General features: G+C 45.8%; 4 protein-coding genes across 16 annotated transcripts in view; 1 reads left to right on the top strand and 3 right to left on the bottom strand.

Moving 5' to 3' along the window:
* LOC114843965 (microtubule cross-linking factor 1) overlaps window positions 1–5,025 on the bottom strand; it is a 29,268-nt gene extending 24,243 nt beyond the window's left edge. For all 5 annotated transcript variants that reach the window (XR_005896860.2, XM_041068020.2, XM_041068021.2 and 2 more), the window contains exons 1-3: window positions 3,605–5,025; window positions 1,627–1,851; window positions 964–1,122 (exon numbers count right to left, since the gene is read on the bottom strand). Coding sequence is in view for 4 of the 5 variants with exons in the window: in XM_041068020.2 (XP_040923954.1) it covers window positions 964–1,122; window positions 1,627–1,851; window positions 3,605–4,438 (1,218 nt within the window). In the remaining variant the exon portion in view is untranslated. The remainder of the gene's footprint in view (window positions 1–963; window positions 1,123–1,626; window positions 1,852–3,604) is intronic.
* A 150-nt stretch (window positions 5,026–5,175) lies between these two features.
* On the bottom strand, window positions 5,176–10,601 carry rab12 (RAB12, member RAS oncogene family). Its single transcript, XM_029130893.3, has 6 exons — window positions 10,196–10,601; window positions 9,515–9,575; window positions 8,049–8,187; window positions 7,717–7,806; window positions 7,371–7,475; window positions 5,176–7,285 (listed from the first exon to the last, which is right to left on the bottom strand). The coding sequence occupies exons 1-6, from the start codon at window positions 10,419–10,421 to the stop codon at window positions 7,178–7,180; spliced, it is 729 nt and encodes a 242-aa protein (XP_028986726.1). The 5' UTR covers window positions 10,422–10,601; the 3' UTR covers window positions 5,176–7,177.
* A 314-nt stretch (window positions 10,602–10,915) lies between these two features.
* Window positions 10,916–14,423, top strand: napgb (N-ethylmaleimide-sensitive factor attachment protein, gamma b). Its single transcript, XM_029132798.3, has 12 exons — window positions 10,916–11,111; window positions 11,340–11,407; window positions 11,498–11,582; window positions 11,672–11,689; window positions 11,780–11,810; window positions 11,907–12,016; window positions 12,279–12,345; window positions 12,429–12,499; window positions 12,579–12,657; window positions 12,778–12,857; window positions 13,065–13,194; window positions 13,342–14,423. Exons 1-12 carry the CDS (start codon window positions 11,056–11,058, stop codon window positions 13,480–13,482), a joined length of 936 nt encoding a protein of 311 aa, XP_028988631.1. The 5' UTR covers window positions 10,916–11,055; the 3' UTR covers window positions 13,483–14,423.
* Window positions 14,424–16,377: 1,954 nt separating this feature from the next.
* The window catches only part of LOC114844804 (piezo-type mechanosensitive ion channel component 2), a 47,097-nt gene continuing 36,621 nt past the window's right edge, over window positions 16,378–26,853 (bottom strand). For 5 of the 9 annotated variants that reach the window (XM_029132411.3, XM_029132412.3, XM_029132415.3 and 2 more), the window contains 23 exons: window positions 25,957–26,063; window positions 25,672–25,770; window positions 25,022–25,142; window positions 24,851–24,931; window positions 24,570–24,736; window positions 24,261–24,454; window positions 23,768–23,941; window positions 22,887–23,573; window positions 22,552–22,810; window positions 22,074–22,253; window positions 21,666–21,978; window positions 21,463–21,595; window positions 21,229–21,376; window positions 20,930–21,141; window positions 20,657–20,815; window positions 20,062–20,209; window positions 19,443–19,631; window positions 19,226–19,318; window positions 18,966–19,135; window positions 18,728–18,847; window positions 18,546–18,625; window positions 18,124–18,325; window positions 16,378–17,939 (listed from right to left, as the gene is read on the bottom strand). In XM_029132411.3, coding sequence (XP_028988244.1) covers window positions 17,687–17,939; window positions 18,124–18,325; window positions 18,546–18,625; window positions 18,728–18,847; window positions 18,966–19,135; window positions 19,226–19,318; window positions 19,443–19,631; window positions 20,062–20,209; window positions 20,657–20,815; window positions 20,930–21,141; window positions 21,229–21,376; window positions 21,463–21,595; window positions 21,666–21,978; window positions 22,074–22,253; window positions 22,552–22,810; window positions 22,887–23,573; window positions 23,768–23,941; window positions 24,261–24,454; window positions 24,570–24,736; window positions 24,851–24,931; window positions 25,022–25,142; window positions 25,672–25,770; window positions 25,957–26,063 — 4,289 coding nt within the window. In that variant the 3' untranslated portion in view covers window positions 16,378–17,686. Of the gene's footprint in view, window positions 17,940–18,123; window positions 18,326–18,545; window positions 18,626–18,727; window positions 18,848–18,965; window positions 19,136–19,225; window positions 19,319–19,442; window positions 19,632–20,061; window positions 20,210–20,656; window positions 20,816–20,929; window positions 21,142–21,228; window positions 21,377–21,462; window positions 21,596–21,665; window positions 21,979–22,073; window positions 22,254–22,551; window positions 22,811–22,886; window positions 23,574–23,767; window positions 23,942–24,260; window positions 24,455–24,569; window positions 24,737–24,850; window positions 24,932–25,021; window positions 25,143–25,671; window positions 25,771–25,956; window positions 26,064–26,853 lie in introns of those variants that run through there. The other 4 variants (XM_029132414.3, XM_041068109.2, XM_041068110.2 and 1 more) reach the window with 3 other exon arrangements.

Below are 26,853 nucleotides of genomic sequence, written 5' to 3'. Positions count from 1 at the left end.
CAGCCCAGCATCGGGACGGGCCCGGTGCTAACGGTGCATGGGCATGACGGACCCATCGCACCTAATGAATCAGCTCACGCTCGTCGACGTTTTAATTAGTCCCGCTTCAATAAACGTATGAGTGCTACTGTATACACAGGGAGGAAGGATGTGTGGGGAACACGCTGACCGCACGGAGGCAGCGGCAGGGATTTTGCCCCCCCCCCCCCCCGGTTTTGTAACAGGTCCGCTGGTTGGATTAATCCCTGCAGTGGTGCCAATATCTGGTCCGAGTCACGCTGGAGAGAGCACAGAGGCTCCGAGGGCAGACGTGATCTAATAATCCCACAGCTGCAGCTTCATTATTATTGACACAAGCACCAGGCCATATTCCACAACAACAGAGCCACCCCTCAGTCGACCTGGAGCGCCCGCGGGTCCAGTTAAACCACATTCTTATCATAGAGCGAGCTCCTCCTCGTTCCTTATCTCTGTGACCGAGCGACTCCCACAACAGAGCGCAGATTAGATCCAGTTCATTAAATTAGTGCCCGAGTGAAAAGTTTCACCACAATCGTTCAACTTTTAAATGACTTCGCGGCCATTAAGCAGAGACATGGTGAATGCAGATGCTGCAGATGTGGAGGGAGTCTCAGCGTCTCAGCCGCTCCCTACGCCCGCGTCATCATCACGCGGCCGCAACCTGCTGCGGAATGAGGGTCGACGCAGGTGATGATCAAACCGGAAAAGCCACGGTGACGACAGGGAGAAAGCAGCAGCGTGGCATTAGCCTACTTTCCCCTTGTTACCTGCTCTCGTCACCATCGATTAGTGGAAGCAGCTGAAGGTGAACAGCGCTGAGAATAGTTCTGGCTGATCTCGTTACCCGCGAGGAGACCTGAGGTCCAGCCCATCGAAGCAGAAGCTCCGAGGCCCAGGAGAGAAGCACACTTAGGTCATTTACGGTTAATGGCGCCCTCTCACCTCCTTGCTCCTCTCCAGCTCGTTGTGCAGCGCCTGCTTGGAGATCTCCACCTCGATGATCTTTTGCCTCAGCTGCTCGTTCTCGTCCTCGGCCCGACTGCGCCGGTCCTCCACGCTCTCCAGCTCGTTGTGCAGGCGCACCGACACGTCCTTGGCCACCTGCCGTTGAGACGGAGCACAGGCGTGAGCCCGGCGCCTCCAGAACTCAGCCAGAACCGCTGCATTAACACGAATCTCATCTCCAATAAGGCATCAAACGCTAAATCTGCAGACAAATACTATTAAACTGCTCTGAAAACACTGGAAATCATTTCTTCACTCTGCACTTGAGTCAGATGAATCAGTTAATTGAATCACCAGATAATGGTTCTGGGTTTTTATTGCATGTTTGGGAAATGGGTTTTAAAATGAAATGATGAAATGACTGGTCAATATTTGTAATTATCTAACTTAAAAAAAGCTCTGCCTTTTATTTACTGTTTTAATTTTCCACTTTACTTTTTATTGAATCAGTTATTGGACCAGCGACAGGGTGCTGCATCACCGGTCCAGGAAGCTCCACAGCTGCTAAAGCTGTGTTTCATGTGCCTGGGTTCAGTTCTGCTTCAGTGAAACTTGCACTAAGTGAAAGCCCGGTGGGTGGCTGTGGGCTGGTTCTCAGACCTTCAGGTCCTGCTCCAGACTCCGGAGCAGCTCTCCGTCCACGTGGCCGGTCTGCGCCACCCGCAGGCTCTTCTGCTCCGCTTTGCGCAGGCGGTACTGCAGAATGCGGCAGCTCTTGTTGGACCGGTCCAGTTCGCGGCGCAGCTCCTGCAGCTGGTACACCTCCTCCTCCAGGTAGCTGTCTCGCACCTCCTCCATCTCCGCCCGCAGCTCGTCCACTTCATCCTGGGAGACGAGAGCAATTCAGACTTTAGTAGATTCCTGCATTTCTAGTTAGTTTTAGAAATTGACTGTGACACACTTATGTTGATTATGTCAATACATCTCACATGAGATCCAGTTATGCAAGTTCTGTTACTGCTGATGATGTAACATTGTTAGTTGGCTCCGATCTCTCTGATAGGATGCTTTCATTTTGTCTGTCTCCTCTCACTATATGCTCCTTTTATCAGTACTGCTGAGATAAAGGAGCAGTTTGACTGGGAACCTCGGGGATATCTGTTTTCCTGCTATCCTGAGGAATCTGTTTGCTCACTAGATTTCCCCCAGGATTAGATATTCCAAGGGGTCGACTGGCATCGGCTGAAAAGACAATTGGACAATAAAAGTGGAAGTGGAGCAGGGAAGAGTGTGTCAATTAATGAAAACTAAATCCATCCTCGTTTGAAAAAGAAAAAGCACAGGGCCCGTTGTTATCTGAGCCGGGCCCTGGAGGAAGCAGATAATGACCCGGCGCAGGGACGGGCCCAATCGATGGCCAGGTTAAAAGCAGGGCCGGCGGCAGGAGAGCATCCTGGGACGGAAGCCCCTCAGCAGCGTTTGACAATTTCGCTTGAAAATCGCTTGAAAGAGTCGTTGTCGGTTAACCAGCAACAGAACCAATAAGTGGTTTCAGCAGCAGAGCCACTTCTGATATGAGTCAAGAATAACACACATTAATATGAGTGACTGTGTGATGATTATTTTCCATCAGTGTTTAATGTTGAATAAAGCTTCCTGAATTCTGTCAGTCTCATCTACTCAAATGAGCTGAAATTGAGTTGATGATATTTTACTCTCCACACTATTTTTTTATTTATAGGAGAAGCTTATAAACCCCTTCATGACCTTTGTGGACCTAAAATCGAATCCATCAGGGAGGTTTAGTGTGAGGGGAGGTGTCAGAGGGGACACCCAGACATGGTGGGGGGTCGGGGGAGGGGTGGGGAGAGGTTCACCTCCGAGACCCAGCTGGCAGCGCCACACACACACACACACACACACACACACACACACACACACACACACACACACACACACACACACACACACGGGACATCTGACTGTTATCAGGTCCTGTGGGATAAAGCCATTACAGCGAGAGCCAGCAAAGCTGATTAAGTCTCTTGTGTTCGCACCGAGCCAGAGTCACAGACGCGCGTGCTCAAGTTTGAAATAACACTCGCAGGAACAACAAATAAACCTGGAAAAAAGAGAGTGTTTGCCGCATTCTCTGTTTGGCTCCATCCCCAATAATGGGGATAGCCTACTTAAAGAGTGGGGGTGGGGGATCCTGGTGGTAAATAAAAACAGCCCCTGATTAAAAGACTAAAAATACGACCCACTATTTAGCTTCTTCATTATATAAGAAAATCAACACACTTAAATAAGAGAACATTGCGTTTCTGCCAAAAAGACTGAAGCTTATTTAAAAGTTAAATAAGGGGAAGAGAAGCTCCCATCAGTATCAGGTCCAGGACATGAGATGGGGGTCACTGGACTAGACAGATGGGTTGGGGGTGGATTGTGTTCACTCATAAATTGCGATGATATTTGATGATGTGAATGTGTAAACAAACAGAAGCTGCTCAGTGAGGCTCAAACCGGGAAACGAGCCGAACCTCGGTTCCGCTCCCGTGGCCCACTGTCAAATAACAGCACAATAAGCGTTTAGTCGGTGGACTGTGAATTCAGATTCTCCCGGGTTCGGTGTCATTACCTTGAGGTAGTCGTTTTCAGATTTCAGATCCTCTATTTCCCGCAGCAGGTCGTCCTCGGTCACGTCCCTGGCGCCGGGCACTTTGACTTGCGCGCCCGTTGCGGGTTTGTCCTGTTTGCGCTTCTCTCCGTGCGGCGCCTGAGACATGCTTCCCTTCGCGGACGCCTCGCTTGTGCGCGCGGGAGCCGCCGCCGCCGCCGCCGCCGCTCCCGTCGCCTCTCCCCGCGGAGGATTATCGCCTCCCACCTGATCCCGGTCGCTGGAGCCGGTACCGGACTCGGCGTCGCTGCTGGCGGCCGGCGCCAACCGGTGCTCGTCCGACAGCGGCTCGGACGGGCAGTCCGACAGGTCCGAGCTGCTGTCGGTCTGGCTGACCCGGCCCAGAGGCGCTCCGGTCGGTACCCGGATGGGAGATCCATGGCTGAGCGGCCCCGCGGACCCCGGGGCTAATTTGCCCTTCTTGCCTTTAACGAGGACCGGGCTGCTGGTGCTGTCCGCCTTGGTGCCGGCGGCTCTGGGCTCCGCCGCCGCATGCTGGGGCGCCTTGCTGGGCTTCTTCGGCACGGCACACTTGGGGTTACTTCTGGCCGCGGACGGCTTCTCCTTGGCCGCGGCCGCGTTGCGTCGGGAGGCGCGGTTCGGATGCGCCGCGGCGGGCGGGTGCTGCTTGTTGAGTTTGGGGGATTTGGGAACGATGGCAGGTGGCTTGGCGGAGCGGGAGTGCGCGTCTTTGAGGAAGGGTCTCGCCGGGGAGGGCGCTCGGTTCAGCCTCTTCCTCTCCAACTGGTGGTTCTGCGGTCTGGTGTCGCTGCCGGAGCCATTGGAGCTCTCCATTATACACCGGCACCGGCAGCAGGAGGGCGATGAACGAAACGATCAGTCCGCGGCACCGCGGAAAATCCGTGGCACGCGCCACCAGGAACACAGTCTGCTGTCTCGCGCTTCTTCCTCGTCGGGCTGGAGCTGCGCATCATGGGCTGCTTTGCTCCGTCCCGTCTGCGTTCACCAGGTTGTCATTGTGGTCCCCTCCGGACGAAGCCCCCGTGGAGGAAACGCTGCACCAGAACGGGATTACTAGGAATGGGTGGCGGACAGGTTGCATCTGCCGACAGGGATTAAGGCTCAAGTTGGATGAGAGGAGTCAGTCGGAGCCCTCTTCTTCTTCTACAGACCTGCTCTCCATCCCTGCGTCGCGTGCCCGGGCGTCTCGTGCCCTTTACTACTCCTTCCTATCTGACATGTAAGCTCTGCAACCGCTGCGGTGCGAGCAGGAGCGACGCCCGTGAATTTCTGCACGGCGCATGCGCCGATCGCCTCGCAGGCGCCCGAGCACACCCCTTGTTTTCTCCGGGACCGGTGGGGACCCAGTCTGGCGCGCTTCGGTGCGCATGCCCCGATGACACGCGCACGTGCACAGGATAAAACCAATACTCAGCTCCTGTTATAGGAAATCGATCCCCCCCAAAACTAAATACCCTTTAGTCATTTTTTCAACCACTGCACTGGATTTACATTTAAACGGAGCATGACATTATGTTCATTGAAGCACACACTCAAACCAAACCACCATATGGTAATAAATATATATATCTTTAATTGGATTTCATTAGTTCAACGATGGCCACAGGTTATAAATATCACAAATCCTTTTTTAACATGCCCAAACCTTTCAAAGAGAGGTTTCATATATAGTAGAGGCTTCCGAATTAAAAGGATGCAGGTTTTAAATGAAAGCATTTAAAAATGTGCATTCATAACATGGAGTAGTGTAAGGCTTAGCTGAAACAAAGAGCAGGGTTAGTACTGAAGGCTGAATCTCAGGGAGGGGAGCGCAAATGAAAAGTTTCAATCCATTCACACTGGTGCTGCTGCTGAACTGTGGATAACTGATCATTCATAAGCAAAGGTCATTTGTTGACTGATAATCTCATTGTGCTTGGTTTGACTGAAACTATTCATTTGTTAAAAAAACACACACATAGTGAGTGACACAAAAACTTGAGTTTAACACACAATAAAAACACAAAACCGTCCAACACAAATATGTTGGGGTGAAATGGGCTTGAATGGGTTTGTCCTTCCATCACCTGCAGACGAGAGCCAAGGTAGAAACATGCAAAGTGTTACACTGCTAATATTGTATTTTTGTCACAACAAAGACTGAATAATTAAAGGATCATCAAGGTCCATGAGCACAGAGGGACTTCTCATGCAAAGCCTGGTGCAGGTAATGGGATATCACCATACTGGTCCACAACAATCTGCCAAAGCAGCCGACCGCTCTATGAAACATAGGTTTTTGTTTCCTTATTCAGTTTTATGTAGGTCTGTGGTACAAGCCTAAAAAATGAGCAGGTAAGAGCCAATCAAAACTTCCTGAGTCATTCAAATACTAAATAAACCTTTCTGTCGTTCTGTCGACACACACACAGACTCTCACCAACTTCTCTAAGCTTGAGCCGAATACAGAGCTAATATATAAAAACAATAAAACAAATGTTAGTAACAAAACCAAGATGCTGGATTAACCTGAACTAGCATCTTAGAACCTATTCCTCCTGAATAGTCAGCAACTCAAACAGAAAATGCCCCCCGTGACAAACTAAATCCCTCAGACACTACATCACCCATCTCTCTTTCATCTCCATCCCACTTGCAGAGAGGGTGTGGAAGAGTTCAGAGCGGCCACGGCCGAGGCCACGTTGTTCATCAATAGAGCTAAACTATACAGTTGTGTGCTTTCCTTCTCTGCATGTCAGCCCAGCTAAGCTAAGATGGATCACAGTGCAAAAATATTACAGTTTATTCAAATGCGAAGTCCTTCCACCTGCTTTAATACTGTAAGGCAAAGAAGTACAAACTGATATCACCAGCATCACACAACCACCTATCCATATCTGCACCTTGTCCAGTCATTGCAGCAACACACCATATTTACATCATGTGCTTTTGTTTAGCTCAAGTCAGTAATAGCCTTTTATAAAAAGAGAAAACTACTGTACCTGCTGTAGACCCATCATTTAAACTAAGCTGATGTGAGATGTAGTGATTCATATTTTCTATTACATGGAAAATCTATTTATAACAATATAAATGTTGGAGGAACTTCGACAATGTCAAACGTAGTTTAAGGTGCCTGTAATTTACTTTTTAAGGCCCTCCTTACAAAATGTGCAGCTACTACCAGAGGGCTCGCTACCTCCGAGGCACGTGCGGGGCACAGTGCCTGACGGTCCGAGGATTGAGGTAGTCAGGGTAAAGTGTTGACAGAGCTGTCGGGGAACGTGGGGGACTGACCGGGGCTACATTTCACGGTGTGCTGTTACAAAACAGGAGAAGACATAATACTGGTTGTTAAAAGAGTCCATGCATCTGAACAGCAGTAGTCAGAGCTACTAAACTGCTGCTGTGTGCTGCCCCCTGCTGGTCAGACTGGTGATTTGCATGAACATGTGTGTGTGTGTGTGTGTGTGTGTGTGTGTGTGTGTGTGTGTGTGTGTGTGTGTGTGTGTGTGTGTGTGTGTGTGTGTGTGTGTGTGTGTGTGTGTGTGTGTAAAGGACAGGGGACCACTCTCAGCAACAGCGAAAACGGGGAGGGGGCAACTCTGGAGGCACTTCTGGTTCGGGCTGCAGAGACAGGACACTGTTGGAAAGCTCCTTGTTAGGAAGCTCCAGAGGCATCTGTCGGATCAGAGAAAAAAGAATGATGTCGGCTTGATGCGTCTCTAGTGAGTGTTGAGAGCTGTGCCCAATGGTCGAGACAAACCTTGCTAAGAACGTCATCGACAAGCTTCAGGAAGATCTCATCCACGTTAAAGTTATCCTTGGCACTAGCTTCGCAGAAGCGCATTCCGCTTATTCTAGAGGCAAACTGTAACATAAAATTGTGCCATATTAGCTCATTACCACCAAAGAGCACTCAAGTCTTTAGTCAAGGTGGGAGGGGGGTTGGCATGTGGCTATTTGGTCATTTAAACCTCTCACTAGGTGAAGACCAGTGTGTTCAAGTCACAGTTCAGATCGTAGAACAGATTTTAACAAGCAGCACACCTTTGGTTTGGATTTGCACAAAAATGTATGTGAGAAGGTAACGGGGGAAGTTGGGATCTCACCCTTTCTCCCTGCTGTCTGGAGATGATACGATCAGTCTCGCAGTCCAGCTTGTTCCCGACCAGGAGGAGCTCTGCTTCCTCTGAGGCGTACTGACATGAAACAGAGAGCGGAGTTAGATGCTTCAGGAAATCATCAGCTTCCCATTTATTAAAAGCCAAACTAGATTAGCGCTGTGAAATCTGTTTAGTCTACTGTCACCATGAGACTGTCTGTGCTGCACAGGAAGTAATAAATCATTTAAACATTGTGATTTGGTTTTGTTCGGAAACTCTATCTATAAAGATCTACTGTATGTAGCGTAAACAACACATTTCCCAGACCATTCGATTACCTTGTCTATCATCTTCATCCATTTGGGGAGGTCATCAAAGGTCTCCTGCTTTGTGATATCATACACTAACACTATTCCCTTGGCTCCTCTGTAGTAGGCTGATGTGATGCTGTTGAACCTCTCCTGGCCAGCTGTGTCCCTGAAGGAAAAAGAAACAAAATATAAATATACAACCTACATATTATTGAATCTGCTTATAGTGTCTTAAATTATTTTACAATATTATATTTATTAATATAATTGTGGCTTAAGTGCAAACACAAATAATCAAATTTGTATAAAAGTAACAATGTTAGAAACGCCACTTGATTAGTTACTAAAGATCAACATGACAGAAGTAGAATCAGTTCTGTAGCAATATACCTACATGGTGTTACACACTTTTAATCATGATTATAGATTAAAATTATTATTAATTTCTTCTTAGTCTATGTTTTCAAAACACTGATAAATGTGGAATTATCTTCTGCTACCTATTTAGAAAATAGATCAGATACAGATACTGAACAGATTAAATGGTGTCAACGATGTGCCCGACATTGCATAATTTAAATATTATCATCTTTCAGCTGATTGTCCTTGTCTTAGTTGGCAGAGTTACAGCAGTCTGGGTTCCATTCACAGTTACTGTACCTGCAGTCAGCTCGTCTCCCCCGTTCCCCTGTGAGTCACAGTCAGGCTTATGAGCAGAGGAGCGAACAGAGACACAACAGCACAGTGCGAGGGTTAGCTAAGCCTGGGTGCGACAGTGATGGACCTTGATGTGAGCAGTTCACCATGAGAGACGAGAAACATTAAGGACGACCTTCCTGATCTGAGCGGACAGGTCGGGGATGCAGGTGCAGGGACAGAAGGAGATATGGTGAAGGGGTGAAGGGGTGAGGGATGATGGGGTTTTAGTAGAAAGGTGAGATGAGTTACAAGTGAAATAAGGTATATTCAATGAAGTCACACAATCGAAGCATTCCTGACTGTATTTCATGGTTTTTCATACACTGGTCAGAAGCACTAGATTTTTTTAAAGCATTTAAGGTTTAATTACAGTCACAAGATTAAAGTAGAGGCAAAACATTTAAAATAAAGCAATCACCTCACGCCAGACCTCTAACGCACCTCTAATTTATTTTATTCTTCAAAATTCATCTCACAATTGCAGTAATTATGAGACTCTAATGTCACACACTCAATTAGCAGTTAATAAGCTAGTCATGGCATGGTCAATACTTTATTAGAAACAAGCCAATACAAGCGATTTAATAAATATATAAAATATGAACTATTGTTTTTTTTCTATGTTTTGCAGGTTTAGCCAAAGCAAAACATGCTGTTACATATGTAGCTCGTGTGCTATTCAAAGCTGCAGGTTCCCTGCAGTTTTGAATACCAAATTGCACAATGATAAGACAGACAGGAGGAACAGCGACAAGCAGCCGAACTGGACCTGGACCCGTGTTCGTTTCACTCACCAAATCTGCAGTCGGATCTTTTTCCCTCTAAGCTCAACTGTTTTGATTTTGAAGTCAACGCCTGTCAGGGAAATTAGAAAAAATGCTTAGTTTGTCAGGTGCAAACGATGACTGTGGCAGTGATACGAGTTCTATTTATATAGTCACTTGTGTTCAAGCTATGATCAATAACACAGGTCCCCAGACGAGGACTGACACACCGCTCATACGACCTGAGAGCGAGTCACAGGATCACATGGAACAAGGTGAAGCTGCCGCAGCAGCTGCTGGACTGAGACTATTTTGGGGATTTGACACTGGCCGCCGCATTGGTCACAGGACTGTTTACCCATTTCCACGTACAAACAGATCTCAGGTTTTAGATTGCAGCACAATCTAAAACCTTTCTGTGCCCAGTGTTACACAAACACTGGGCACAGATGTCCAGCCTTTAACAGACTAAATGCAGCGTTTTAAGTCTCAAACAACGAAGACAGTCGCTAGCTTCGACTCAGTTGTTGTGGCTACGTTTAGCTTTAGCTGTTCAGAGCCATTAGAGACATTTAGTAGCAACAGGACGCGCTATGCGAACAGAACAGTCCCCGGTCCGTAGTAACGGAGGGGTCTTTCCTCCAGTAAGTAGACGAAGCCCTGCTGCATCCTGTCACGACAAAGTTGACAAAAACACGCTCCAGTCCTCACCTACGGTCGACTTGCACGCTTCGCAGAACGTGTCGTCGGTGTATCTCTCCATCAGGCTGGTTTTACCGACGCCGCGGGAGCCGATAATGATAATTTGAAGTTTAAAGTCAGCGGGTCTCGGAGGCATTTTCCGCCGGCGCGACTGAGCCCCCAGAGCGGGGGACGAGTTCGAGGAGCCCCCGCCAGCACCGGCGGCCCTCCGGGGCATGTCATATCGCGGATCCATCAGTAACTCCACATTTGTGGGCACAGGGAACGCAAACAAACGCGTGTCAAGTGTCGCCCAGCAGAAACGACGAGTTACTCCCAACTTTCCTTTGTCTTTGTAGAAGTTGGCGAAAGTTTGTCGCTCTCAGACGGTTGTTGTTGTTCAGCCATTAGACGCAGGGGCCGTAATGACGCCATCGACCAACGTTTAGCCTATTTCCGTTTCCGGTGAACCTCGCGTCTCATTTTTTTAAATATTATTTTTATTTATTACTATATGGATTATTATTATATGGATTATATTAGTAGTAGTAGTAACAGTAATAAGCAACTGCAAAAAAGTAATAACAAATTACTTATTACTTATTATTAAACTTACTGGAAATCGTCATTCTTGTTATTTCTGACAAGGTGGCCACATAATTGTGTTACAGTTGGTCTTTCGAGTATTTTAGCGATAAAGAGCAGATTTGCTTTCTGATTCGATTCAATGCTCTCAGTCCGGGGCGGTTTGGCCCTCGGCGCTGCCCGTAGCCTGCGACAACGGATGACGTTGTGACTAAGGAGGAGTTCCTGTTAATCCAAACATCGCCCGAGCGGATATCTGTAAAAATATAACGAATTCGTAAAATCCGTGGGATTTAATCTACAGCATGGCTGCTCAGAAGATAAACGAAGCTCATGAGCACATAGCCAAAGCAGAAAAATGGTGAGTTACATCATTTCTGTTTAGCATACCGATGCTAGCTAGCTGTCAGGCCACTGACATTTTCACAAAAAAGGATAAAGATATAAATCAACGTCATCGTTCTATTATAAGTACATTAATAGGCACAGTACATTAACTAGAAAATACAAATTTTGCTCTGTAATTCAATTAACCGTATAATGATGTATTTGCTCCGGGTATCTATTATGTGCTTTTATGCTTTTTTAGCTTAAAGACAAGTCTGACAAAGTGGAAGCCTGATTTTGACAGTGCTGCATCAGAATACGCTAAAGCAGGTAAACTCAGTCAATAGTATTATTTACGACAAAGCGCATCTTTCAAATGCATAAATCCCGCTGAGTGTTTGCTTTGTGTCTTGTTTCCAGCTGTGTGCTTCAAAAATGCCAAGCAGTACGAGCAGGCAAAGGACGCTTACCTGAAGGAAGCTGAATATCACACAGAAAACAAGGCGTATCCTCTCTGTGCTCACTCCACTGTGGTAAAAAGAGACATTACTGTGGTTGTTGTCTGATTAGTAATTTCCTTAATTTGACCTTCAGGCTTTTCCATGCAGCAAAGTAAGTATCCTGTTTTATAACTACTCACTAGAGCAGCAGCAAACATTAAAAAGACACTTGTTTCATTCAAATGTTCCTGTTGTTATTCAGGGCTATCGAACAAGCCGGTATGATGATGAAGGTGTGTACAGGTCACATTCATTGTGTCATTGTCAGGTAGATAGAGTTAAAGTGTCTGCAGCAGAATTTCATACTGGCTGTGTTTGTACTCCAACAGGAGCAAAAGAAGATGCCAGAGGCCATCCAGTACATAGAGAAAGCCTGCATGATGTACATGGAGAACGGGACTCCGGACACCGCTGCTATGGCCCTGGACAGAGCTGGAAAGTAAGAATCACACTTTTATAAATATATATTTTTTATAACAGAAACATGTTACATTCTTTCTTGCAAACTTGTACGTGCTGTATTAATTTCATGTTAATGTAGTTTTCTATTTACACATTATTACCACTGCATTACTCATTTCTATTTCTGTTTTTCATCTTTGATTATCATATTATTGTTCACTTTAGTTTCCAGCAAAGTTAGTCAAAACAAATATTGAGCAAATGTACTTGTACCAAACAAAAGCATGTATTCTCACCAGACTTATCGAGCCCATAAACCTGGAGAAAGCTGTGGACTTGTATCAGAAGGCAGCTGGTGTGTTTGAGGTAACAAGGAGCCACCAGTAGCAACTACATTAATAAACTGCTGCTGATGTTCTTTGATGTAGCTCATACATTCTTGTCTGCAGAATGAGGATCGTCTGCGCCAGGCAGTGGAACTGCTGGGTAAAGCATCCAGACTTCTTGTCAGGTTAAAAAGGTAAAGAGAAATACACTGAGTGAACAGGGGACTCCACCATCTTTAGCCATCCTCACTCTGTTCTCATGTTTATATGCAGGTTGGACGAAGCAGCCGTTGCTGTGCAAAAAGAGAAGAACATGTACAAAGAGATTGAGAACTTCCCCATGTGCTTCAAGGTGGGTTATTAATTGCAAAAAGAGTAGAGTCGATGACAGTGTTGCATTAAGAGTTGGAACATCAATCAGTCATCACCAGATGACATCAGTCAGTTAACATGTTAAACATTAATTCTCCAGAAAACAACAGCCCAAGTGCTGATTCATCTTCACAGAGGCGACTACGTAGCAGCTGATAAATGCGTTAGAGAAAGTTACAGGTAAGTTTTAGCATCTCTGTCTCTAAGCTGTGGCTCATACTACTACTACTACTACTACTACTACTACTACTACTACTACTACTACTACTACTACCACTACTACTACTACTACTACCACAGGGGGCAAAACGTCCCCAGTCACATTTTGGGTTTGAACAAAAGAGAACAGAAATTTTAATGTAACTTTCACTACTTTATTTTTCTCAGTCTGCCCGGCTACAGTGGAAGTGAAGATTGTGTTGCAATGGAGACCCTCCTACAGGGCTACGATGAGCAGGATGAGGACCAGGTCTACCGCGTGTGCAACTCACCTTTACTCAAGTACATGGACAATGATGTGAGTACTGTTGACTCTGATTCAGTGATAAATGTGAATTTAGTTTTTGTCTCATGGTTGGTGTTTTGCTTCCAAATAAGGTTTTTATTTAGAAAGCACAGTAATGAAGCTGATGATTTAAAGCAGAGAATGGTTTATTCCTCACAGTACGCCAAGCTGGCCATCTCCCTCAGAGTGCCCGGAGGAGGCGGAAAGAAGAAAAAGGCTGCCGCTGCTCCAGAAGGTGGAGCTAGTGGGGCGCCGGCGGCTGCCGATGAGGAGGAGGATTACGAGGGTGGCCTGTGTTAGCTCTCAGCTTCCCGAGAGTCGACTCTACCCGTGTGCTGCTCCACCACAACACCCCCTGTGTATGACTTAAAACCCTTGAAACCCCCTATTTGCTCTGTTTGGTCTTCTTCGTGCAAATGTTAATAAGAACAGAGCAAGTCATGTTAACCCAACAGCTACAGTAGGTGTCACACAAGAGTCGAGATGAAACATTTTTTAAACAAATAGTTTTTTTTTGAGGTGGATCCTCAGTTTAATGAAAAGTTATTATTTAATGTTGGATAATTGATGAACGCCTCCTGTATGTAAATGTTCTCTTATTTCTTGTCTCTGTGAAGCTGTAAATTTTGCTGTTTGTGGGTAGAGTCTAAGAATATTATAGGTCTATTAAAATCAGAAATACTCTATATGATGGATGTACTAGGGTCCATGTAGAGATTATTTGTACAGAGTTAATTTATTCAGTATCCATGGCTGTGGCCGAATGTCACTATATGCAATCGGTCTGTTAATGCATGTTTGGAATAAAGAAATGAAAATGAAAGCTGTCAATTTGTTAAAACCAGTGCTTAGAAATGATTCACTCAGTTTTCTGGAACTTTAGCGCTTATTTAATTTACTCAAAACAATTAAATCATAATTGCAGCTCGTAGCCATTTTTAATACCCCCAGGTGTGGTCTTCATTTCTTATTCCATACTGTCAAAGTGTCTATGACATGTACACTGTACTAGGGAGCATATGGTAAAATTTGTTTTCCTCTAATGCAGAATTTGTGTTTGGTTATTGTTAATCCTGCAAATGTGTGAAGTCCAGCATGAAGACAGTATTTTCATGTCAGTAAAATGAAATCAGGGGCTTGTTTACATTTTCCACGTGTTTTGCTGCTCGTGTCTTTGAATGGCCCTCAAAGCATATCTCCAAACTGCACATCCATCAATAAATACTTTCTTTGTGTGGCGATTTATGGTTTCTACAGTTCCTTAAATGATTCAGCAGTCAGAGTTTCCACATCAGTGAGACTAAATGGCCTCTGACGGACGTGTGATGACTGCGTAGCTTCCTGAAACGTACTTACCCTTGATGAGGCTGCTGCTTCCTCTCTGGTCAGCGATAGTTAAAGTGCACACATCGTTGCTGCTTTTATGATGCTTGTCCACGCTGAACGGGTTTGAGAGGCCTGTATAGCGCTAGCAAAATCATAACTGGATGTTCTACGCACTTCAAGAATGAACTGAAATGTGGTTGTGCTACCTTGGATTTGGAGTTTGTGCAAACTAATCACATTGAATCTTTTGAGGTTTCTGATTTTACTGTTACAAAGTCTCAGCATTCGAAAAAACACCAAACATTATATCCCCTTGATTTGATTGACTAAAGTGGCACAAGCCTCATATAATTATCACATACACAATTAAATGTATTTGTGATAAGAACAAGCTTTGCTCAAGTACCATTAAATTCGGACTCAAGGATCAACAGGTGCGTTTAAGAGGAACCTATAAAGCTCTCTGTTGAGGAATGTTTTAGTCTGTGCTCATCTTTAAGACTGATGTTAATCCACTATTTATTCATGTTATGCTTGACTAAAGGCGCATGCTTCCAGTTGTCCATGAGGGTCACAGCAGGTTTAAAGCACTGGATGCGGCGTCTGTTTTCACATCAGCCATTCTTGTTGTGGACGTTTGGGGCCGAGATCAGGTGCAGTGGGACCAAACACAGGCCACACCTGACTGAGAGGCAGCGTCATCTTTAAATGAGCCGCGTGCTGTTTGGTGAACCGGTCCTCCACTGCTGGGAGGCTGCTGTCTCCATTTGGTCTGAGGACGTATCAATAACTCCTCTCAAGAATCAGATGAATAATGGATCAAAGACAAATGTTACTTAAGATTCACAGACATCAAACAGCAAGAACAAATCAGGGGCTGACGTGTTTTCAGGTGGGTTATTGATCGCTGTTGGCTCCAAGGGCTCGTAGTGACGACGCTTCAGGACAGAGACTGGTTGATCTCTGCTCGTCATCTCTTCCTCTTTGCTCTCCGTGCTTTTCTACCCGAGCCGAGCGGTGATTTATCACATCCCAAGCAGAACCTTTGCAGCTTTAAGTGCCCTCTTCTTCCAGGTGGAGGCCCGTTTGGCTCGGACCTGACGACTCCCATCGTACCTTGTGTCCCTCCTGCCTAATGCACTTCAGAGGAAACAACGGCCTGGATCATTTCCCTGTCAAAGCCGTCGTTAAACATAACGTGTTGATTGACAGATTGATTCGATTCATAGGTTGGTGCTTCAGGTAAAAAAGTGAACATGAAGTCAGAGCTTCTTGTTTTTAAACGCAGTTGAATTTAATAGTAGTGGTAAATAATGTCAAGAGGAGCTTTAAGTGGTTCTGAAACTACCTCATGTCCAAGTAAAATACTTGTAATATCAGTAGTTAGACAATATATCAGGTGGTGGCGCCCCCTACAGGCAGCAGGACAGCAGCTTCCCTGAACTGGAGCAGCTTTATCTTAATGGAGGTGGACACACACTCACCACTAGTCCACAGCATTAGTGTTTCAGAAACACCTTGTCCCACCTTGTTGGAGTTTGTCCAGTTTCCTTCTTCTGCTCTTCTGTCTCCAAATGACGTTTACTGGACGAGTTAGAAAAGCTTTGCTTCTATTAATACAACCTAATATTTAGAATGTGAGGAGAAACGTCCATTTAGGGCTTAGTGTGACATGAATAAGGAGACTCTAGAGTATGTGACCCTGCTCTACATGCACATCTCTCTTCATGGATGAGGAGAAACTCATTCAAGAGCAACAGGAGAATGTCAGTATACAGATCCAGCCGTAGGACGGCTTCACTGAACCCGTTAACCTGTCACCAGCACAGACTCTGCACACAGACACAGCAGCTCAATTCAAAACGTTCACACCTTTTCCAGATGTTTTATTCGCAGCTCTCCGAACGGCTCTCACACCACTTTGCTTCAACATACAGGTACAAGTTCACATTTCAGTACTCCATGTCCTGTCCTGTTAAAACGTTATGTACATGTAATGAAAATTAGTCATGGCAATAATGAAGTTTCTCTTTCATGCTACAGTGTCCTCTAATGCATAGTTTGGACTAAAGGGCCTTGGAGCCCTTTGTGTGAGGAATCTTTTTTTTTTTTTTTTCGTTATCTCCCTCGGTGACTGAACGCACAGCTGTGGTGCCACAGTGTTCGTGGATGTGAATGTTTAAAACAGCGAGAGGTTCACAAGTGATGTGCAAGAGTCACCCAGCTAATGCACGTTACCCTGATTCAGACACAGACCCCCGCTGGTCCTGATTCTAGCCAACCCGTAGATGACTCAGGATGTGGATTGGCAATAACTCTCATTCTCGGTGAGGAAAAAGTCCACAGAGATGCATTCACTCCCAATAAAGCCTTAAACTGTGTCCCGTTACAGTAAACATACTCATCAGTCCACCTCAACAAAGTCCCCATTATAATTCATGCCATTTAAATAGTTCTTGTCTCTATCACATTCTTCTAGATCTGTCAGAGCCTACGTATTGTAACATGTAACTCACAAAATGAATATCAGCTCTTCCTGAGAAAGATATGTAAAGGATGAGAGTTTCTGTTCTTCTCATACAAACAAAATAAGGCAAGTAAAGATTATCTGGTAACATTTTCTGGACTGTGTTTCTGGAGAGACTCTCCCGTGGCCTCTGATAATTTAAAAAACAACCAAACAAAGTGTCCTCATGTTCACGTGTGTCTTGTCTTTAGGTCCGTATCAATCCAACGCTTGGAGCAAAGACAGTTCAATATTGCACAGTCCCAAAACCCAAGTGTTTGTAGATGCAAGACTGTGCTCGTGGTGGTTGTTGTGCTCGTTTAGGTGGATGGGAAGCCCTTAAAGAATAAAGCTGACCTCTCGCCTGCGTGGACTCCTAAGAGAAACACTTTAGAGATGGGACTGGATTCATCTTAGGAAATCTGTCCATGTCCAGCTGCTCAACCAGCTCCAGGTTTCACAAGACAGACACAGCACCAATAAATTGTGCTAAAATGTAATGACTGCCTTTGTTTTTCATCACTAATTAGTAAAAACTAAAAAAGATAGATGAATAAAAGGAGCTAGTGCTTCGAGGACAGCGTGGTTTGTGCTCCTTGGGTAAAAACGCCTAAAGCAGCTGCTCACACCAACAGAGCAACCGCCGAGTGTCCCGAAGAACGTCCAGACCCCTCACTGGGTCTTCTCCCGGGTCCACTTGATCATCGTCTCTGGGGAGCGGTAGAGGAAGATGAGCTTGGCGTACATGTCCTCCTCCAGGTCCAGCTCCCCCGTCTCTCGCACCAGGAAGATGTCGGTGCACAGCTTGAGGATGCGGTCCACGTTGGGCAGCTCCTCGAACATGATGGTGTGAGAAATGCCGCTGAAGAACTCGCGCACGAACTTGCCAATGACCAGAACCACGGAGGCGTACAGACCCATGATCCTGCGCAGAGAAGGCAAATGGGCCATTTGTTGTCACCGTCAAGGACAAAGCTTCCATTAAAACTTATTTGAATCATTCTAAACATCCTACGCTGCAGGTCCAGCAGGAGGCCAGCAGGGGGCCCCGCAAATCTGGACAAATCTTATCTGTCGCTGCTGCTGCTGCATCTCTTTTTCTAACGTACCCGTATCCGGCCAGAAAACCCAGACTGGGCGGGCTGACTTGGTCACTGAACACGTAGAGCTCCAGGCCGGTGTCGTACTTCTGATTTTTTCTTTTTTCTACGGGTCCGGGCTCTGTCTGGTTGACGATCCACCACTCCTGGACCTGACCCGAGGCATTCTCAGCCCGCATCAAGGTCACGGTTATATTCAGCATCTTTTTTTCTCCACGGAACAAAAACAGATAACAATATTTTAATACCAGACATTTTTCAAAAACCATGTAAAGCATTAAAAAATTATCTATGCTACTAAATGTACAGCTGTATAGTAATATTGGAAATTGGTACAGTATGTGTTTGCTGTCAGTTCCACCTAAAACAGAAAGCTCCAGTATTTACATTTCTGCCTAAATGGAGAAACACTGAACAAAAGTGATTTTCACCTTTATAAAGCTGCTCAACAGGCTTCGCATCGGAGTCACTGGGAGCTCGAATATAACGAGGGAAGATTTCCATCAGGGTCCTGTCAGGAAGACAAACTCTTGTTATTCATTGTGTTAAACATTTACTGTTTAACACTGTTGTGTGAGTAGTTCTACAGAACAGGAGCAGTCGATTAACTCACACTTGTGTGTTGGTTCTGGACCCATTTAGGAGGGTTACGAGCTTGTTCCTTGTTGTTCTGTCCAGAGATGTTACTCTTTTTCCAGACGCTGTTTCAGCTTTAGCACCAAAACTGAGGTTTCTGAAAATCACAACATGAGCGAAAACATCAATTAAAGACTTCTCGCTTGTAAAACTGCAGCGTCCCGTGAGCAAGCGTTCATCTCGGAGGATGGTTGAACCACTTCGTCTTTCCATACCTTTGCACAGACCAGGACACGGTTATGGGAAATTCATCTTGTGAGCCCAACATCTCCATTAGGTTGGTTCTGCTGGGTGGACTGATGGTCCACAGAGAGTTGGAGCTGCCTTTCAGTTCAGCAATGATCAAGTCCTGGTATGTGTAGCCCTCGAGCCACTGCAGCGCATCCTAACACATGAAACAGAACCTCATTAAACCAGTTTACTTTGGTTTTAATGCCAATAATTTTAAAGCTGTATTGCATTATGTTGCACGCACATCATCTTTAGAATATTTAAGTTGAAACTTCTGAAATTGTTGATCTGTCACATTCTGCAGTTGTTTTTGCTGAGCGCTCATAGTGAAGATCGGCTGTGAAGACAAAGTAAAACAAAGGCTAGTTGGGAATGAATCACAAATAAAACAGCTAAATCTACTGTTGCATTAGAAGACTTGGGCAGAGCATCCGGCTGCTTCCTTGTGGCTTCTGTGACACCTGAAATCCAGCCAGGGTGATTTCGAAGGAGACGTCCAGCGGCGGGTTGACCACTCCAGCAACAGACTTCACCAGAGACATGAAGAGGAGGGGGAACCAGACGATGCAGATCAGCAGCACCACGATCATGCCCCCCATCCCGTACTTCACCACCTTCTTCTTCTTCTGGCCTCGCGGCTGGGGGTACCTCTGTGAACCAACCACATGCATACTGTATGAAGCACAGGTAACAGGTCAATAAATTGTTTTGAATCAACTGAATTGCTTGTCCTGTTCTCAGGATAAAGCAGCTATCTGCAGGCGGTAGCTCTGTGTATTTATATAACTGTAAAAATAGAATGAAGCCTGCAGGATGGGATGTCTTTCCAGACTAGAGAGTGCATCACTAGCAGCAGTGAGGTGTAGAACAAAGATCTTTTCAGGCACTTTCAGGAATACTGGGCATCACACACACACCATTTATCTTTGCTATTTGACAAACGGTACACTGCATGAAGTGAAAACAGACCAGACAGGTTTTCATCTCTCCCTCAAGTTCACAACTATGAACTTTTAATAAAGGTTGACTTCAACAAATCTTGTGAATTCCAGCATGTCTGGCTTCGGCGCTGAACGGCACCTTCTCAGACTCTCTCCAGCATTTGAGAATGAAGATGTGAGCGTAGATGTCCTCCACGCAGATCCAGCTGGAAAGAGACAGCGAGGTGTCGGTCCAAACCCAGTCCATCACAGCACGCAGCTCCGTCAGGAACGGCACCAGACGGAAACTGAAAGCAACACAGATGGTTCTTAGTGAGACAGTTAAACATATAAGATACAACATATGTGTTTACTGGAATGAGTTATGTTTAGGGCCTACATCCATCACCTAATCTCTACAGAAACGCTGTGGATGTACTTTATATACACTTAAGTTCTATCATCATCTATCCTTACATCCATTCCTCTCAGAGTTGCTGGTTCCAGTCCCAGTTGTCAGGCGGGCTACACCAGATAGATTATTATCACAGGGTTTTAACACAAAGAGACCACCTACCACTCACACATAGAGTATGAGCTATTTAGAGTAGGAAGGAAGCCACAGTACATGGACAGAACCCACACAGACGTGGGACAACATGCAAATAGCGATTAGTTATTTATGTTTATATTTGGTGCGCAGGGCTTAAAGACATTCTCTGAGCTGGAGGAAATGCTTTGCCTGCTTATCTCACCCTTGAAACAGGAAGAGGTTGACATAATTGTAGCTCTTTGTGAGGAAGTTTCCCAGAACACGGGTGGGATAGCCGCAGCGGATCTGATAGGCTGACAGTCCGAAGTAGATGCACTTGACAAAGTACCACATCTGAGCCACTATGTTCTCATTGAAGCGCCTGCAAGGAAGGAAAGTTGATGCACGAGTTGGTGAAAAGGTTTCAAGTTTTTTTATTGGATTAATAAAGGAATGGAAACAAATTTTAATCTTTGAAATAGTAATAGGTTCCTACTTCTCCGTGACTCCAGGCAGGATGAAGAACATCCAGAAGTGGATGCCAAAGACCAGCATGACCTGGAAGATGACTTTGCCCATCACTGACTTTCTCAGGTAGAGGGCCCTGTCCACCACCATAGTCCCAAACTGGATCAGGACCATAACCAGGAACGGGCCCGGCACCTGATCCTCAGACAGCGACGACGTGATGTCAGCTGCTGAGTGTTTCTAGAAGGAAAAAGTAGAAGCAAAAATATTTTTCGTGTGCTCCTAATTTGACTCATGAAATGAATTTTAACTTGGTTTTGAACCTACACCAAACGCCCAGAATCCAAACACAATGATGATGAAGTCCACGGTGTCGGCGAGAAACATCAACACATAGACGTCCGTTACTGCGCTGTACTCAGGGTGGATCAGGTTATAGAAGAACTGGCGCATGGGGAGGTAAATCTCCATGAATCTACAAACAGGTAAACAGTAAGAATGATGTTTGTAGATGTTCTATTAGATTTGTGGATACTTGTGGTCATTTTCATAAATGTGTACCGCTTTATGAGGAAAGCTTTCCCTTTGTAGAGCTGCTCCCTCAGCTTCTCCATCACCATCTGTTTGCGGGTCTTCTGGTGGATGCTCGCCGCGCTGCCATCCTTGCGGCTGCTGTTGTGGGAGGCGGTACTTCCTGTGGAACAAGGAACAGTGACCAGACACTCCTCATTAGCAGTAAATGGACTGAAGAGCAGGTCGCTTACCTCGCTTGGACCTTGCAGAGTTGTGGACGGAGCGGTGAGAAATGTGTGAACCTCCGCTGGAGCTCTTGCGACGCTGATAGGTCTGTGGTTGTGGGTACTGCACCTGGACCTGTCCTGAATCGATAGAGGTCCCAAAGTTTATGGACCTCAGGGTCTGATTGGAGCCTCGCCTCTCACTGATCACCGACGAGGCAGATTCAGAGGCAGACTCCCTCTCGCTCACATCCTTGTCTTTTGCCTCGTCCTCGGACTCACTCTGACTTGGAGGCTCTTTCCTTTCTTTGGGCTCATCCTCGTCCCACAGGCCATGACACTGAAATTGAAAAAAGGAAGTAAAGGAACTCTAAGATACAGGAGGTGATATAACACAAGGAGTGCATTTCCAGGCTTTCGATGGTTTGCTGGCACCTTCAGTATGGATCTGTGGAAGAAGAGAGCCAGTAACTGGACCAGGTCATAGTGGACATATCCGTCCTTCTTCTCCACACCGATGATGTTGGGGGGGTGATAGGGTCTGTTCTTATCTATCTTGTTCTGGTTGAAGGGGAAGAAGCCAAACTGGAAGAAATACTTGATGACAATAGTGACCTACAGGGACAGGAACGACAGAGTTAGAGAAAAGTTAAAGGAAAGTTACAATGAAACAATGAGAGGATTCATTGAATGAATACGAGACTACAGTACAATGTAATTATCTTTCTGAATTAATGTTTTATGTTCAGTCTGTGCATTAAATAGCTGAAGAATAGAAAGGAAGAATAGAATAATCTGTTAAGCTCAAGATGACAGGTGTCAATCATGATCAAAAATAAAAATGTTTTCTTACTGGTGCTTCAGTTACAAAAACAATACTGATAACCTGACAGCACATCATCACTGACTGCACCTCAGTATAGACGATTGCGGTCATCCAGTAGCGCTTGCTAGGACGGGGCACTGACAGCATGGCCCAAAGGAAGATGGTGATGGGGAGGACCAGCGTGGCGCAGTTGGCTGACACCATGTGGTTGATGATGATCACCAGGTAGCAGACCATTTCTGAGTGAGCCACCAGCATGTTGTAGAGGGCGTAGCACAGCTGGAGGATCAGGGGCTGGTTTTGGTAGAATTTGTCAGACTGCTCCAGCTCCTCATCATAAAACATCCTGGACAGACAGGAAGCGTTCTGCAAACATTCTGTTCAAACTAAAAGGACCTTCAGGCAGCTGTTTCTGGACTTACTTGTTGAGCAGGAGCTCGCTGGCGGTCAGCTCAGTGGTCATAGAAGGCAGCATGATGTCCGACCTGCTGTCCGAGCGGCTGTCGGAGGTCATCAGCATGCGGCTCCTTCCTTCCACGCCGCTCTCGTCGTCGCTGACCTCCAGCCGGTCGAAGCTGACGGCTTTGCTGTAGCTGGGGGGGACGTCGGCGTCAGACGTTTTGGAAGCGTCCGTGTCGGGGGTGTAGAGCAGCACGGATCGCGCTCCCTTCTGCACGGAGTCCTGCTGTGCTCCTCCATCTTCACTCTCGGTGACGGTGTCATTCTTCTCAGCAGGGTGCATATGCTCTGCCTCCTCCACCCTGAAGGAGGGGCCCTCGTCTGGGCCCAAAGACGGCCATGGTGCCTCCTCTTGCTCTCGCTCCTCCTCCTTGGATGCCTCAGCGTTCTGCTCCACCTCATCACTCTCCAGCTCCTGTGCTCCTTCCAGTCTCTGAAGCCCATCGCTGCTGTCCTCTTCTTCTTCACCCTTTTGCCTGGGTTCTTCATCGGTCCAAACACCACCCTCAGCTCCATCGCTCTCATCCACCTGTTGGAAAACCCAGGAAACCTGCTGCTGTTCCTCCAATTGGTCCTGCTCATCCTCCACTTCTTCTATGGTGTCTGCGGTTCCCTGTCTGGAGTAGAGTGTGACGCACTGGGTGGCTTCACTTCAGACCACAAACACAGCAGAGACAGATATTTTATACATACAGTTTATGTACCGTAATATCTCATTTTGCTTCAAAACAACAACAAAAAAAACCTGACAGGACACAATAAACAGATGAAACAGATTCTTAAAGGTCATGCAAATGATGCAATGGTATTATGTGGTGAGTCTGGTGATGGAGAAGCCAGGCACCTGGAAATGAAGCTGCTGCCACTGTCCACTGATGAATTGGACATGTCCATGCTGTACATCTTACGCAGCTTGGGCCTGGCACGCTCACTGGTTTTGGGAATGCACTCTGGCATCCCATCAAGCTCTTCCAGCGTGGATTGCCGGGAAAACAGGGTGGTGGCATCAGTGTAGGCACTGAGAGGTGGCGAGAGCGACAGACGGTGGTTGGTGGGGAGATGGATGAGAGGACATCTACAGTAGGTCGGGTTACATAATGCATGGGCCACACATTCTGTGTAACAAAACCCTTCAACTCTTCAGGGTTAAAGCATAGAATCAGGTGGATTATGACCAATAAATAGTGAGATGCATGTAGGGATTAAATGTCTTGATATGATGATGATGATGATACATAAAAAAGACACTGATCATGATTCAAAGTTAGATTTTATCTCCTAAGAGGAGATGGTGAATTTTCACCCTGCCTCGCTGACCCCCTCTGGGCCCCCGGTACCTGGATATGCTGTCTCTGGAGGCCGTGGAGTCCTGGCTCTCCAGCTGGCAGACCCGTCGCCTCCTTCGGGCCCTCGGGGAGCCGGAGGCGGACTCGTCGTCGCTGAGCTGGTCCACGCTGGTTTGCCTGGACATGTTGAGCCTCATGGCCTTCTGGTAGTAGCAGTGAATGCTCTCTCTGGACGGCACGTTACCCTGGAGGAAGACAAAAAGAGTGAGTCTCCGAGTCTCCCAGTCACTTTAAGGAAATGTTTATATCATACGTTCTGTAGGTATAATTTTTACTACAGTACATGTAAGTATCTCGTACCTTCTTGACCTCTCGCGTCAGCATGCAGCGCTCTATACGCAGCACGGTGGAGATGTCCATGTACTCCCTGGACATGTCGTTCATCCACTTAGTAAAGCTGTCCACAGTCGTCTGGAAGAGCACCCATGTGAACTTAATAATGTTGAACACTCGCTTGATGATGTTATCTGAAGGAAGGAAACACACACACACGCACATGCACGCACACATTTACTATCTTTACAAATCCTACAGTAAATGAAGTGCTCCTAGTGCAGTAGTAGTAGTGAGTGAAAACCCACCAGGACCAGCAGGCTTCTTGGTCTCCTCTCCTTTCTCCTGGTCGTCAGACAGCTCACCCACATCTACGGCCACATGACTCGCTGCAAGCACAGAGAAGATTTGAACTTCCACCTTGATTTAAAGAACAGGAGTGTATTGGTTGTTTCAAAGGGGAGTCCTCAGCTGCTTACTGTCTTTCTTGCTTTTCCTGTGTCTGACCCCTTTGGTGTATTTTTTCCAAAACTTGCGTTTATCTTTTCCTCGTGCTTTCAGAGCAGCTTTGGGATCTGTGATCCAGGCGTGATAGAGAAACTGTGGGACAGAAAGTATTTAGTGCAAATGAAAGGGTATCAAACAAACAAAGATTTATTACTCCCAATAAACAGACTTTAAAACAAACCCATAAATTTGTTATAATTTCTCTTCTTTTTGTTACAAAATTATTTCACCTCACCCCTTTCAATGACCTTCCTTTTCACATTTATCTTCATGCAATAATTGATTAATAAGTAATTTATAAGAATTAAGAGTTTTTCAATTAAACCGAACATGCTCAATACTTTACCACACACGGCAAAACATGGACACAAACTAAAAGAATGTTGGTCTCTAGAGAGAAGTACAAATGCAAGCTGCTCATACTTAGCAAGCTGTGAAGCAAACAACCTACTACAACCTGAAGAACAGATCAACACAAAGGTTTGAGTTAAAGCCTAATCAATCAGGCAACAACATGCAAAAGAGCAGAGGTGAACGTGTGTCTAGTTAAGGACAGTTAACAGCTGCATGCGCTGGCTGGCGTTCACACAGAGAGCATGCTGTTAGTTCTGCTGGGATGTACCTTGCCTGCCTTGACTACATACTGCAGGACAGTTTTAGGCAGCTTAATGACAGACTTGGGCAAAGCCAGAACAGCAGAGATAAACTTCCCAATTGCTCGCTACAGAAAAGGAAGAGTGACAGAGGATTAGTAGAGAAACACTGTTAAAAACCATCGCTGAGGAGAATTTCCTGTAGGAGCCCTGAATACTGTGCAGCACATTCTCCTGTTAGCATTTAAAACATTTAATCATATTCAAAAGTCTGAAAAATATAAATACAGCACAACAGATGAATAATGGGTCACCTGAAACGCTGATTTCTTCGGTGGCTCGTCTTCTTTTTTCTTTTCCTCCTCCTCCTCTTCTTCTTCACTGTCAGTTTCAAACAAGTAATAATCTCCACTTCTAACCACTGAGGGGCAGAGGGTCAAGTGTTGTTACATTCAGCCATGCACTGGTTTTATTGTAACAGTAAAGGAAGATGCAGGAACATCAAACCACAACCTAACAATCTTTAATTCGCTGCACATTCGACTGTGAACTAAACCGTGACATAGACACACTTAGAAAAACATCAGGAGTCATGACAGGATGGAACTAGAAATGCAGAACACAACGCACCATCAGTGGAAACATGGCTGATAAAACTGAGCACGAAGCACAATGAAAAATGTCCCTTAATTAAGAATATGCCGCCACCTCTAAGCGACTTGACAGAGCAACTGGCTGCAGTAGTTATGTGTTAGAAGCAATAGTGGGAACAGAGGCTGACTTATGTCCTTGAACAGAACCACAGTGAGCGGGAAACGAAGGAGGATGCTGGGTCAAATCACAGAGAGATGGGGAAATGGAGAAACTATTTGAAAATGTCATGTGGGGATGGCGCACAATTTGAGACATGAGTTCGAACCAAACAGGAAGCCACCGCAAAAGATGCTACAGTACGTTCAATTTAGTCACAGTCAACTGCTGTTAATGTGTCTCAGCACCGATTTGATCTCGTTTCTGGGTCTTCTGCGAGTTAACACCTGTTTGGTGATCATGTCTGCAGGCAAAGAATGAACAAACCCTTCATCCTTTATTCCAGTACTGAGAATAAAGGTTGGGTCGGTTTCATATCTTTGCATTAAAGTGTTTGACAACAGAGAGATTCTCTACTGTGGGCTCCTTAGGTGAGGCCGATCCTAAGGTTCATTATTTAA

Source organism: Betta splendens, chromosome 17 (genome assembly GCF_900634795.4).
Source record: "Betta splendens chromosome 17, fBetSpl5.4, whole genome shotgun sequence".
NCBI classification, from domain to species: Eukaryota; Metazoa; Chordata; class Actinopteri; order Anabantiformes; family Osphronemidae; genus Betta; species Betta splendens.
Note: the sequence above shows the minus strand (reverse complement) of the source record. Positions and strands in the feature narration are given on the sequence as shown.